The sequence below is a fragment of the Amblyraja radiata genome, chromosome 28 (assembly GCF_010909765.2).
Source record: "Amblyraja radiata isolate CabotCenter1 chromosome 28, sAmbRad1.1.pri, whole genome shotgun sequence".
Classification (NCBI taxonomy): Eukaryota; Metazoa; Chordata; class Chondrichthyes; order Rajiformes; family Rajidae; genus Amblyraja; species Amblyraja radiata.
The window spans coordinates 35,106,280-35,118,393 of record NC_045983.1 but is presented as its reverse complement, the minus strand read 5'-3'; the positions used below and the strand labels follow the sequence as shown (position 1 = coordinate 35,118,393).

The 12,114-nt window shown below is 39.9% G+C and overlaps 1 protein-coding gene across 7 annotated transcripts in view; it reads left to right on the top strand.

The window, feature by feature from the left end:
* taok1 (TAO kinase 1) overlaps window positions 1–12,114 on the top strand; it is a 113,699-nt gene that overhangs the window by 74,352 nt on the left and 27,233 nt on the right. For all 7 annotated transcript variants that reach the window (XR_004416130.1, XM_033046284.1, XM_033046288.1 and 4 more), the window contains 3 exons: window positions 6,148–6,229; window positions 10,890–11,057; window positions 11,459–11,665. Coding sequence is in view for 6 of the 7 variants with exons in the window: in XM_033046284.1 (XP_032902175.1) it covers window positions 6,148–6,229; window positions 10,890–11,057; window positions 11,459–11,665 (457 nt within the window). In the remaining variant the exon portion in view is untranslated. The remainder of the gene's footprint in view (window positions 1–6,147; window positions 6,230–10,889; window positions 11,058–11,458; window positions 11,666–12,114) is intronic.

Genomic DNA, 12,114 nt, shown 5'->3' with positions numbered 1-12,114 from the left:
CTGCAGTACCCAGAAATGATTGGAAGGGAGATGAGTTGATAACATATCTTAATTGTAGTTCAAATTTTAATATCTAAATCACATTGCAATTTTAGAATTTTTTAGGACTGTTACTCTTAGTCAATTAGATATTATCATCTTTGATATTTGTCATGAATCAGTTTAAGTAAAAAAATATATGTAATTAAATCAGCTATTTTCAGAGTAACATTAGTAGAGTCATAGAGTGATACAGTGTGGAAACAGGCCCTATGGCCCAACTTGCCCGCACTGGCCAACATGTCCCAGCTACACTAGTCCTACCTGCTATAGTAATTTGATAATATAACTTCAATTTAAAATTGAACCTTTGTGTGGGAACAGAATTAAACGAATGATCATAAGCAGTTAAATGATAATGTAATGATTTGGTTCCACATAGTTCCCTGTGTAAATAAGTTTGTCATTTCCACATTGTTTATAACTTGCCTGCATTTTAGCTGATTTCTTCCACTCACCTGATGTGTGTGTGTGTGTGTGTGTGTGGTATTCTTTTTAAACAGACTAGTTCTACCTATGTTTAGTGATCATTCTCTCCATCAGCTTCAACATTGGGTAATGGCGGCAGACAAAATGAGTGTTTAAAAAAATAAAGACAAATTCCATTGCTAATTATTTTTTATTATTTTGAATGAGACTAGTGACTTTAATGAAATAAACCTTGATATCCTAATTAATACCTTTTTCTATTGGAGATTTCAAGATAATGTTGCCATTGTTTATCAATGAATCTAAGTAATTCACAAGCATTGTTCACACTTAATTTTCTTTACATCAAGCTTCTTGGCAGTTGAACAATTTACCTTTTAACATAGAACAGTACAGAAGTAGACCCTTCGGCCCACAATGTTTGTGCCAAACAAACAGATCTCATCTGCCTGAACATGATCCATATCCCTCCACTCTTTGCACTTCCATGTGCCTATCCAAAAGCCCAATGCCCATCTAAACGCCAACTTATACTTTCATGCTTTTACTTTTTTATCTTCAGAAATACAAACTGACTTCTATTTTAAATATTTTCTTACCGAAATAGTTCCCAAGTTATAAAATGAGTCCTTTTTTTTAATTTCTGGAACAAAGATAAATGTTAGAGAAGCACATTTGGTGTGTACATAAATAAATAGTAAACCTAGACCCAAGTATTTACCCATGGTAAATAGATAGGGTGAAGCACAGAGTCTTTTTCCCCAGGGTTGGGCAATCAAGAACCAGCAGACATAGGTTTAAAGTCAGAAGGGAAAGATTTAATAGGAACCTGAGAGGCAGCTTTTTCATTGGGAGGGGGGCAGTATATGGACGAACTGCCAGAGGAGGTAGTTGAGGCAGATACTGTAACAACATTTAAAAGAGACTTGGATAGGAAAGGTTTAGAGGGATAAGGGTCAAATGTGGGCAAATGGGACTAGCTTAGATGGGGCATCTTTATTGGCATGGACGGGTTGAGCAGAAGAGCATGTGCCCGTGTTTTATGACCTTATACGTGGGTAATATGTGACAGTGATGTCTGTTGGTGTGCATTTCTACTATTTCATCATTGACTTCCCAGAAAAGAATGACCACTAAAGGTGGGGCACGCCACTTGTCTTTACATCACTATGTTAAAACTTGTAGATTGTCCTTGTTGGCATGACTATCAAGAAAAAATGAAAGATCTGGAAGCCTACAGTCGTAGTGAAATTAAATTATGTGTGATGGCTATTTATCTTAAATAGCGGCAGTACATTAACATCGGCCATATGCATTTTGTTTCCGTTTTAAAGGCAGTTATTAATTAAACAATATGTAGTCATTGTATTAACTGTAAGAATTACATGTCTAATAATTTATGAGCTGATATCATAACAAAGAGATAAGTTCAATTAATCTTTAATACCGTTCATAGAGTCATAGAATGTACATAGAATCGGCCCAGCTTTCCCACACCGGCCAACATGTCCCAGCTACACTAGTCCCACTTGCCTGCATTTGGCCCATATCCCTCCAAACCTGTCCTATCCAACCCAGCCTCCTCTGGCAGCTTGTTCCATACCCCCACCATCTTTTGTGTGAAAAGGTTACCCTTCAGATTCCTATTAAATAGTTTCCCCTTCATCTTAAACCTATGTTCTCTGGTCCTCGACTCGCATGCTCTTGGCAAGAGACTCTGTGCATCTACCCGATCTATTCCTCTCATGATCTTATAGTTGAGGAAGCATTAAAAATACTGCAAAGCTGCCTTCAGAGTTTGGCCAAAAGATTGCAAGTTTGATACCACAACTAGCTGTGTGAACAGGTTTTAAAGATGTGGACGGCAGTAGGAACCGGTTTCAGGCAGTTGAAAGGGCTGCTAGAGAATGGAATGTATACAAAGCCAATCACCGAATGATGTGATGTTATAAACGTGGAGGATATTGCAGGGATTAGTATAGTTTAGAGATACAGCATGAAAACAGGCCCTTCAGCCCACCAAGTCTACGCCAACCATCAATCAGCTGTACACTAGTTCTATGCTATCCCACTTTCGCATCCACTCCCTACACACTAGGGGCAATTTACAGAAGCCAATTAACCCACAAACCCGGGGCTGGAGACAATCCACGTGGCCACAGGAAGAATGCACAAACAACATGCGGGTAGGTGTGGGGATTTAACCCGGGTCTCTGGCACAGTGAGGCAGCAGATCTACTGGTGCACCACTGTGCTACCCTAGTTGGTAAAAGTTAATGAAGAGCCGTGAAGATGAGATAAATTACTTCAAACTCACTGTTTTTTGTGGTGATGGGATGGTGTCCTGCAATCATTGGAGACTACCAAGGGTGATGCTAAATCGTCAGAAGGAAGCATTATAGCATTTGATATGAAATCAAGAGATTTATTCAAGCGGCCTTCAAGTGTACTTCAGAGGGCGGCACGGTGGCGCAGCGGTAGAGTTGCTGCCTCACAGCACATAAGACCCGGGTTAGATCCTGACCATGGGTGCTGTCTGTGCAGAGTTTGTACATTTTCCTCATGACCTGTGTGGGTTTTCTCCGGGTGCTCCGGTTTTCTCCCACACTCCAAAGCCACACCGGTTTATAGGTTAATTGGCTTTGGTAAAATTGTAAATTGTTCCTAGTGTGTAGGATGGTGTTAGTATGTGGAGATCGCTGGTTGGTGCGGACTCGGTGGGCCAAAGGGCCTGTTTGCACACTCTATAAACTAAAGTAAACTAAAGTACTAGGTGAAATTAGTTGAGATAATATTCAGTTACAAGTTACACCCATTTTTCAATTATGGTTAAAATGACCACAGCCATTGTTTACCATGGCAAGTGCATGCATCAATGATATAGCTGCAAAAACAAACAATCACAGCATCTATCTGCTGCCCTGGGGGCATCAGCCTACGCAGGCACTGCACTGTACCTTCCAGCATGGTCCTTCCAGTGGGGACATTGGCTGCTGCCACATCGGGGCTGCAGTCTGTGTGGAACGACTGGTTCATGGGAAAATACAGAGTCATAGATATGCAACCTGGGACCAGGTCTTTCAGCACACCTTGTCTCTGCCAATCTACTGGACTAGTCCCATTTGCCTGCATTTGGCCCATAATGCTCCAAATCTTTCCTGTCCAAATGTCTTTTAAAATTTGTAATTATGTCTGCTTGGTGACCATTAAAATTAAGATATTTCCTTAAAAATATAATTGTTAAAATAATGAAAAATTAAAGCATAAAAATAGGCATCTAAAAACAAAGTAGACTATTTAAACTAATGTAATTGCTTAACCTTTCTCCTGTTCATTATAATGGAGATGCTGCATTTGTCTCATTGGGCAGTTTTCCCATCCAGAGAGCCTGCAAATTCATGCTGCCCTGTTGAACTTTGAAGAATCCATTTTGCTTGCACATGTGTGCAAAAAATCTCTAGTGCACCACGAAAGGTCAGTGGCTGAGTGCTCGTGATCCAACCCGACAGTGTATCTTGACCACATCTTGACGTATGTCAGGTAATAGGACAGAAAACTTTTCACAAGCTGTGTGGAAACAGCTGCAATAAATCTCAGGAAATTGAACCCCGTCCAGGGCTCCTTCCATCACCTTAAATCCATTCATTCTGAAACGGTGCAAAGTAGCTGCCCTGTGTCCTGTCTGCAGAATGCATTGCGGTAATTTACCAAGGCTTGTTCATTCATATAAATCTTTGCTTTCCACCGACTGGAATCGTGACCAGCAAGCAAGTAGGTGGACTGTTCTCTCAAATTCTCCTCCAGGCCACTCACCTTCACATTCGGGATCAAAAAGGCACGGTGCAAGTCCCTTTATTGTGCAGTCTGCAGCTAGAGAAGAAGATAACTGTGCCATTGTCTAATGGAAAACTAGGAGTGGCTGTAAATATTGGCTGGCCTTGTAGTACAGCTGTCCCAAGAATAAATATTTAAGGCATCATTAATGGTCATTCATCAGGCATCAGGTGCAGTTGTTGCATTAACAAATACAGTAAAGTAATCGTGGGATGTACAGCAAGTACTCACTGGGTGCATGGCTTGTCATTTTCCTTATCTGAGGTGTCTTATGCAACTACTCCCCCAGCAAGATTCTGATTTTGGAAATGCGATCCTAGAATTCCTAACCAAATATTTTCCAATTACACAATTGATCTGTTATCAACTATACATATTTCTAACACATGTTTGAAGTAATTTATATTATGTTAAAATTAATAATTAATATACTTTTTAATGTTTCAAGAATCTTTTGAATATATATAATTTTGAGCACTAAAATAATTAATCTTCAAAGAATGATATGTAGGATTTTGTATTTTCCTTTTGAAGTCTTTGTTTACCTTCCAGATATTTCAACTTTTATGCTGGATTCTTGCATATTTGACAATTTATTTGCCTCCAGGCCTGTTACCAGCCATTATTATTTGATTATATTGTCTATATTGCAGTTGCAATATGTTGCAGTTTGAATGGATCTCTCGTATCTTTAGGAGCCATGTAAAAACATCTCTCATTCATATTGTTTAGCTTAGTTTTGAGATACAGCCCAGCAACAGGCTCGTTGGCCCACCGAGTCCATGACGACCAGCGATCCCCACGCACTTACACGATCCTACACACACTAGGGACAATTTACAATTATACCAAGACAATTAGTCTGAAAACCTGTACGTTTTTGAAGTGTGGGAGGAATCCAGAGATCCCGGAAAAAACCCACGCAGGTCACGGGAAGAACGGTACAGACAGGCACCCCTAGTCAGGATCAAACCCGGGTCTCTGGAGCTGTGCGGCAGCAATTCTACTGCTGCGCCACCGTGTCATGGTAGGAGATACATTGGCCCATTAATTCTACAGCAGCTCTTGAAGCAACTCCATCAACACCACTTCACCACCTATTTTCACACAACCTATTCTCTTTCACATGCCCATCATCCCCTGATATTCCTGCCACCCAATTCCACGAGAGGCTATTTACAGCATCCATTAACCTACCAACCTGCACATGTCTTAGATTTGGAAAGGAAGTAGAGCGCCCAGGGGTAACCCTTACAGTCGCAGAGTGAACGTACAGAATTCCACACCGGCTGCACTGGAGGTCAGGATAGAAGTTGCGTCATTGAGCTGTGAGGCAGTAGAACTACCAGCTGCACCATTGTGTTGCAACATAACAAGACACATAACCACGGGATGGGCATTGTATTCTATAGCAGTCTCTCATCTTGTTTCATGAACATAAATCCACAAAATATCAAGGTATAAAAAGTGAATGACGTCTATGACTTTTCAATAATCAGCAGGCCCACCAATTGCAACAAGTTTACTCGCCTCAAGACTAATCACTTTATAGCACTATAGTTGCTGGAACACTAGTTGGATAATATGAAATGGACACACACTATAATTGCTTGCACTCCATTTTTATGTCATGATTTTTTTGCACCTTGTGCCTTGATTAATTTATTTTCACAATTAGCAATATTTTTAATATTAATCTTGTGCCAAACCAAGTGAGTCACCATTGTCAATTTCAGATGGTAGTGATCTGGGTAAACTATAATGAAGCCACAGACTTTGATGGGACATGTTTCAATGGCCTTTTATACTCAATGTGATTTTTCTCTTTCTTTATAATTTGCTTAGGTCCGACTACTTTCGCAACTTTGTAGACTCCTGCCTCCAGAAAATTCCTCAAGACAGACCCACTTCAGAGGAACTTCTGAAAGTCAGTAGGATTCTCTATTGCATTCCAGTTTGCTTAATCTACTTACTTGCATTTACAGCATTGAGGAATTTAAGTCTGACCTATCATGTTTCTTAAGAGAAGAAGTGCATGCTAGAAAAAATAATTGGATTAATACATTTTTTAAGTCTTGTCAAGATTAATTGCTTTATAGCATGAATCTATTTTGTGCATAAATTCTGCAAACACATTACATTATGATGCACACTGACTGAGGATACTCTATCTGTGTTAGGATAGTGTAACAGTAACATCGCCTTTTATTATCTGGTCACCTTTGAAAATATTTATTGGTACTTCATTGAATTTCACCAATGTACAATAGCTCTTTGGGAAGAGTTCTTGGCAGACCTAGATATAGTGTCTGAAAAAAAAAATTTGCGGAATAAGACCTTTTTTTTGATGTTTGTAATCTGCAGTAAAGAAGGGTCTCTACCCGAAACATCACCTATCCATGTTCTCCAAAGATGCTGCCTGACCAACTGAGTTACTCCCCCACTTTGTCCTTATCCGTTTTTGCCTTTTGTTATATTTGTATAGCATAAGTGATGTTATATTATCTTTAAGGGTCAGTAGCCCTGGTACACTGAGACACATCTGCAGCAACGTTGTCTTGAACACAATTCCACAAAGTACACCCTGTGCCCATTCTAAATGTACCTAAACTTGCATTTAACTGTGATCTCCCAATACTTAATGAAATAGCTGAGCTGGAGAATAAGCATATTTCACATCGCGGCCATAAAATTATAATGAATTATAATGGGGTGGAGGGAGTGAGCAGAGAATATAAACAGAATATTGGTTCATTATAGACCATGCAATAGTTACTGAAACTTCAATGTCTATGCAGATCCTAACAAGATAAAGTAATCCTCTTAAGTCAATGTAATGTAAAAAACTAGAACGAGAGCAGTGCTGAACTACTATCCACCTCATTGGTGACCCCTCAGACTGTATCTATACACTGTAAATGGCTCGATTATAATTATATATTGTCTTTCTGCTGACTGGTTAGCGCGCAACAAAAGCTTTTCATTGTACAACGGTACACGTGACAATAAACTAAACGGAAACTAAACTGAGATAAATTGTTCTTGAGGAGATCCTTGATGTTGTTTGATTCACCAGGTATTTTTAGAAATAAATAAGAAACCTGTTTAATTGCCATTTGGGGCATGTTTTAGATTATGAACAATGGCATCTCAATTAAGGTCACAGAATATTGTGACATCATATAATTGTGATAGCAAATACATTTAATCTTCTATCAGGACCATCAGATATTTCCCAGCTCCATTAACTGTTTGCGTAGATTTAGTATCCTCCACACTTGTTTGTGGCAAAGCTTTTTTAAACAGTTTCTGTCATCCCCGTGCTTCCATTGAGCATTTATTCTTAAATGTTTTGTTTTATACGTTTTCAGTGTTTTCACATATTTTCTGAGGGAGATAGAGTAGGTTGTGGAACAATGCAGATAAAAGTTGTACACTGGGAATATGTCAGTGACCAGAATAAATATGAAAGATCAGTTGCGAAAATCCAGAATAAATGTGGCACTGCAGAGCATGACAGGTCATCAAGATAAGCTTCTCTCTGAGTAAATGGATTGAGATTTCATTGTTGAACTAAGTGCTTGGAGGAATAAATCGAACAATTGAAAAAAGACGAAAATTATAACAAATTTACTGATTTATCATTCTCAGTTTGAATTGCAGCTGATTATTTTTTTTCAGTCTTTTGTTTGTGTGGTAGTTTTGTGTTGGGAAAATGAATGTCCTCTTTATAATGGTGAAAGCTGAGTGAAGATTGCCACACTTAGATTACTGGAGGATATTAATAATTTGTTTCTTTAAATTTTTAATCTGGCCTGAAATGTTAACAGATTCATTCCAGTTTTCAATTCCTCATCTACGTTCAATTTTTATTATTGCCTTTTAAAATACTAGCTTCTCGCATTTCATTCTGTTCAAGATTAACAAGCAGAATTTACTTAAGGTGCTATGTTTCATTTGTAAGTTGTACTTTGAATAAATTAATTTCACCTGAAAATTAAAGTTTGAAATTTGGCCAGGGAATAGTATTTCTTATAAGGTGCCTCCAGGTGATTCTTTGCTAGCTTTTGGCACCTTGCTGGGAAAAACCAAGGCAGATATTTTGTTTGAAGTCGACCTTAATTGTGCAGGTTCTTGGATCCCAGGCCTGGCACCACCCTTGTGAAAATCTGTTGATGGATGAGCGTAGGACTCGACTGTGATCAGCCGAGACATCCATCTGGGCAGTTCCTCTGTAACACCTCCAGCACTGCCCCTCTTAGACATTGCCAATCACACAGTTTGAACAAGACACTTATTATTGATATACAATTTTAAGAGAACTCTGGTATCTATCGGGACGACAGATGGCACAATGGGCTAAGTGTTCGGCTGGCAACCGGAAGGTAGCCGGTTCGAATCCCGCTTGGAGTGCATACTGTCGTTGTGTCCTTGAGCAAGACACTTCACCCACCTTTGCCTGTGTGTGAATGTGTGTGAATGTGTGTGAGTGATTGGTGGTGGTCGGAGGGGCCGTAGGCGCAGATTGGCAGCCACGCTTCCGTCAGTCTGCCCCAGGGCAGCTGTGGCTACAGAAGTAGCTTACCACCACCGAGTGTGACTGAGGAGTGAATGAATAATGCGATGTAAAGCGCCTTAAGTATTAGAAAGGCGCTATATAAATCCCATCCATTATTATTATTATTATTGCAGGCCATGCCAATTGAACATTTTCCTGTTTAGTTACGTGGCCATTGGCCATTTTACTGAGCCATGAAACCAAGAGGAGAATATATACCTTGGAGAGTGTTTGCCCTGCTGTATTGTGCAATTAAAGATAGACACAAAATGATGGAGTAATTCAGCGGGCCAGGCAACGTCTCTGGATAGAAGGAATGGGTGACGTTTCGGTTTGAGACCCTTCTATAGTGTCTTAATCAGTCTGAAGAAGGGTCTCGACCTGAAACGTCACCCATTCCTTCTCTCCAGAGATGTTGCCTGTCCCGCTGAGTTACTCCAGCATTTTGAGTCTATCTTTGATGTAAACCGGCATCTGCAGTTCCTTCCTGCACATGTGTTGTGCAAATGATATATTTCCCAGCAAAAATCACTATTTATAGTAATTAAATAAATAAATGCTGCGGGCATGTATTCTTGGCTGCGTACTGTTCCATTTTGTGATTAATGAAAACATAACTATAACTTCCTTGAAAGTGGACACAAAGTGCTGGAGTAAGTCCATGGGTCAGGCAGCATCTCGGAGAACATGGATAGGCGATGTTTCGGGTCAGGACCCTTCTTCAGACTAATTGTCGTGGGGAGAGAAATCTGGAAAAGCGGTGAAGGTGGGATAAAGTTCGGCAAGTGAGAGGTGGATATAGGTGAGGGATAGGGGGGAGTTGAAATGGCAGATGGCCAGAGATGAAAAGACAAAAAGTGTGAGAGAAGGAGATAAGGTTAGAGGTGAAATGAAATGGGAAGCCAGAGAAAGAATATCGGTGGAAGGGGAAAGAGAGAAATGGGCTTACACAGAGGGGGCACTGAGAGAGACGGAGGATAGTAAGCAGAGTATTTGTTGGTTAGTTACCAAATCTTTGTGAATTCAATGCTGATACCATGAGGTTGCTAGCTACCTAAATAGATTATTACAGGGAGACACAGTGGTGTAGGGGTAGAGTTGCTTCCTTACAGCTCCAGAGACCTGAGTTTGATCCTGACTAAGGGTGCAGTCTGTACAGAGTTTGTGCATTCTTCCTGTGACCGTGTGGGTTTTCTCCGGGTGCTCCAGTTTCCTTCCACGTTCCAAAGACGTGCAGATTTTTAGGTTAATTGGCTTCTGTAAATTGCCCCTTGTGTGCAGGGTGCGAAAATGGAATAACATAGAACCGGTGTACAGTGATTGTTGATCGGTGTGGACAAGTTGGGCTGAAGGGCCTGTTTCCATGCTGTACTTCATATTATAGTGCTGTTCCTCCAGTTTGCCTGTGGCCTTAATCTGGTGATGGAGGAGGCCCAGGACAAAAATATCTGTATGGGAAGTTCTCCTAATTTCAAGGTATGACTTCCTTGGTTGAGAATTTAATTGTTGGCAAATAAGAGAATGATATTTTCCACCCAAGCTTTTTATTGGCAAGAAGTTAAATAATACCAGTTTCAGTTACATTGATAAAATTAACTAATTTCACAGATTTTATTCTAACTGGGAAAAAAGTTGTTGTCCACACAGGTAGCGGCCACCACATAGTTAAGTGAGATTCTTACAGAGGTGGTGTTGAGCCAACCACTGAGAGTTTCAATGTAAGACAGTTGTACCAATCAAAAAGCAAGTCTGATGTGAAAGGGAGCTGAATCTTGCATAAGGCTGAAATAAATGTTCAACAATTCTAGCATGAAGCTATTAAAGATCTTTATTGGGAGGCAGTCCCCCAATGACGTACATATGCATGTTTCTAGTTTATATTGTCAGACTGTTCGTTTGTTTGTATTTCTTTTGCTTTAAATGTGAATACAGGGTTCATGTCAAAAAAAAGCTGCATTTATGTTTGGAAAGATTACCAAATAAGAGAACTGTATTCTATCTTCACTTATCTCATCTGTTCAATTTTCAGCATGCTTTCGTTGTCAGGGAACGCCCTGAAACAGTGTTAATAGATTTGATTCAGAGGACGAAGGATGCCGTCAGAGAGCTTGATAACCTCCAGTATAGAAAGATGAAGAAAATCCTTTTCCAGGAAGTGCACAATGGGCCTGCAGTGGAGGCTCAAGAGGAGGAAGAGGTGAGAGGGTTGGAGGTGAAATTAAATGCCGGAAAATATTCTTTTTTTTTTAGACGCTGAAAAATATCCAATTTTAAAAAAAAACTTTTACATGAAGCTAAGTTATTTATTAATTTAATTGGTTTTGGCTTTGGAGCATTTTTTTGCTCTACTAATGTTACATATACAGCCATATTATAATATTAATCTGAATATTCTTAATTGTATTAAATCAATTCAAGGTTGTGAAATTGTATTTTGGATTTTGTTAAAAAGCTTCACGTGTATGAACGAGTATCAGAATTTCCTAGTAAACGTTAACACTTGTAGTTTAATTATTTTTTTTAATCAATCTGGTTTTCTGGTGAAACCTAAAGACAAAATGTGGCATTGTTCTAATGTTCTTGTGTTTTATTTGAAAGGAACCTGAGCACAGTGTTGGTAGAACGGGCACTGTTAACAGCGTGGGCAGTAATCAATCCATACCGAGCATGTCTATCAGTGCTAGCAGCCAAAGCAGCAGTGTCAATAGTCTTCCCGATGCCTCTGACGACAACAGTGAGATTGCCATGATGCAGGAGGGAGACCATACTGTCATGTCAAACAGCTCTGTCATCCACCTGAAGCCAGTAAGTCTTCCTCTGCTTTCTCAATGCATTTCCAACGTGAAATTTGTGTCGGGTTTAGTGGACGCACAAAATTCTTAGTTTTATTGAATTGTGCCTGTTTGGATATCTCTAGGATGGTCTAGCGTATTGAACACAAAGCATTGAAAACGAAGATAGACACAAAAAGCTGGAGTAACTCAGCGGGTCAGACAGCATCTTTGGTGAAAAGGAATAGGTGACGTTTCGTGTTGAGATCCTTCTTCAGACTGAGAGTCAGGCGCTCATTCTGAAGAAGGGTCTCGAGCCTGCCTCCCAGTCTGAAGAAGGGTCTCAACCCGAACTTCGCCTATTCCTATTCTCTGGGGATGTTCTCCAGAGATTAAAGCTAGCAAAGACCGATCATAGATAGTCCGAGGGTCACCAAAGATATAGATAGTAGTTCAGCACTGCTCTCTGGTTGTGGTAGGATG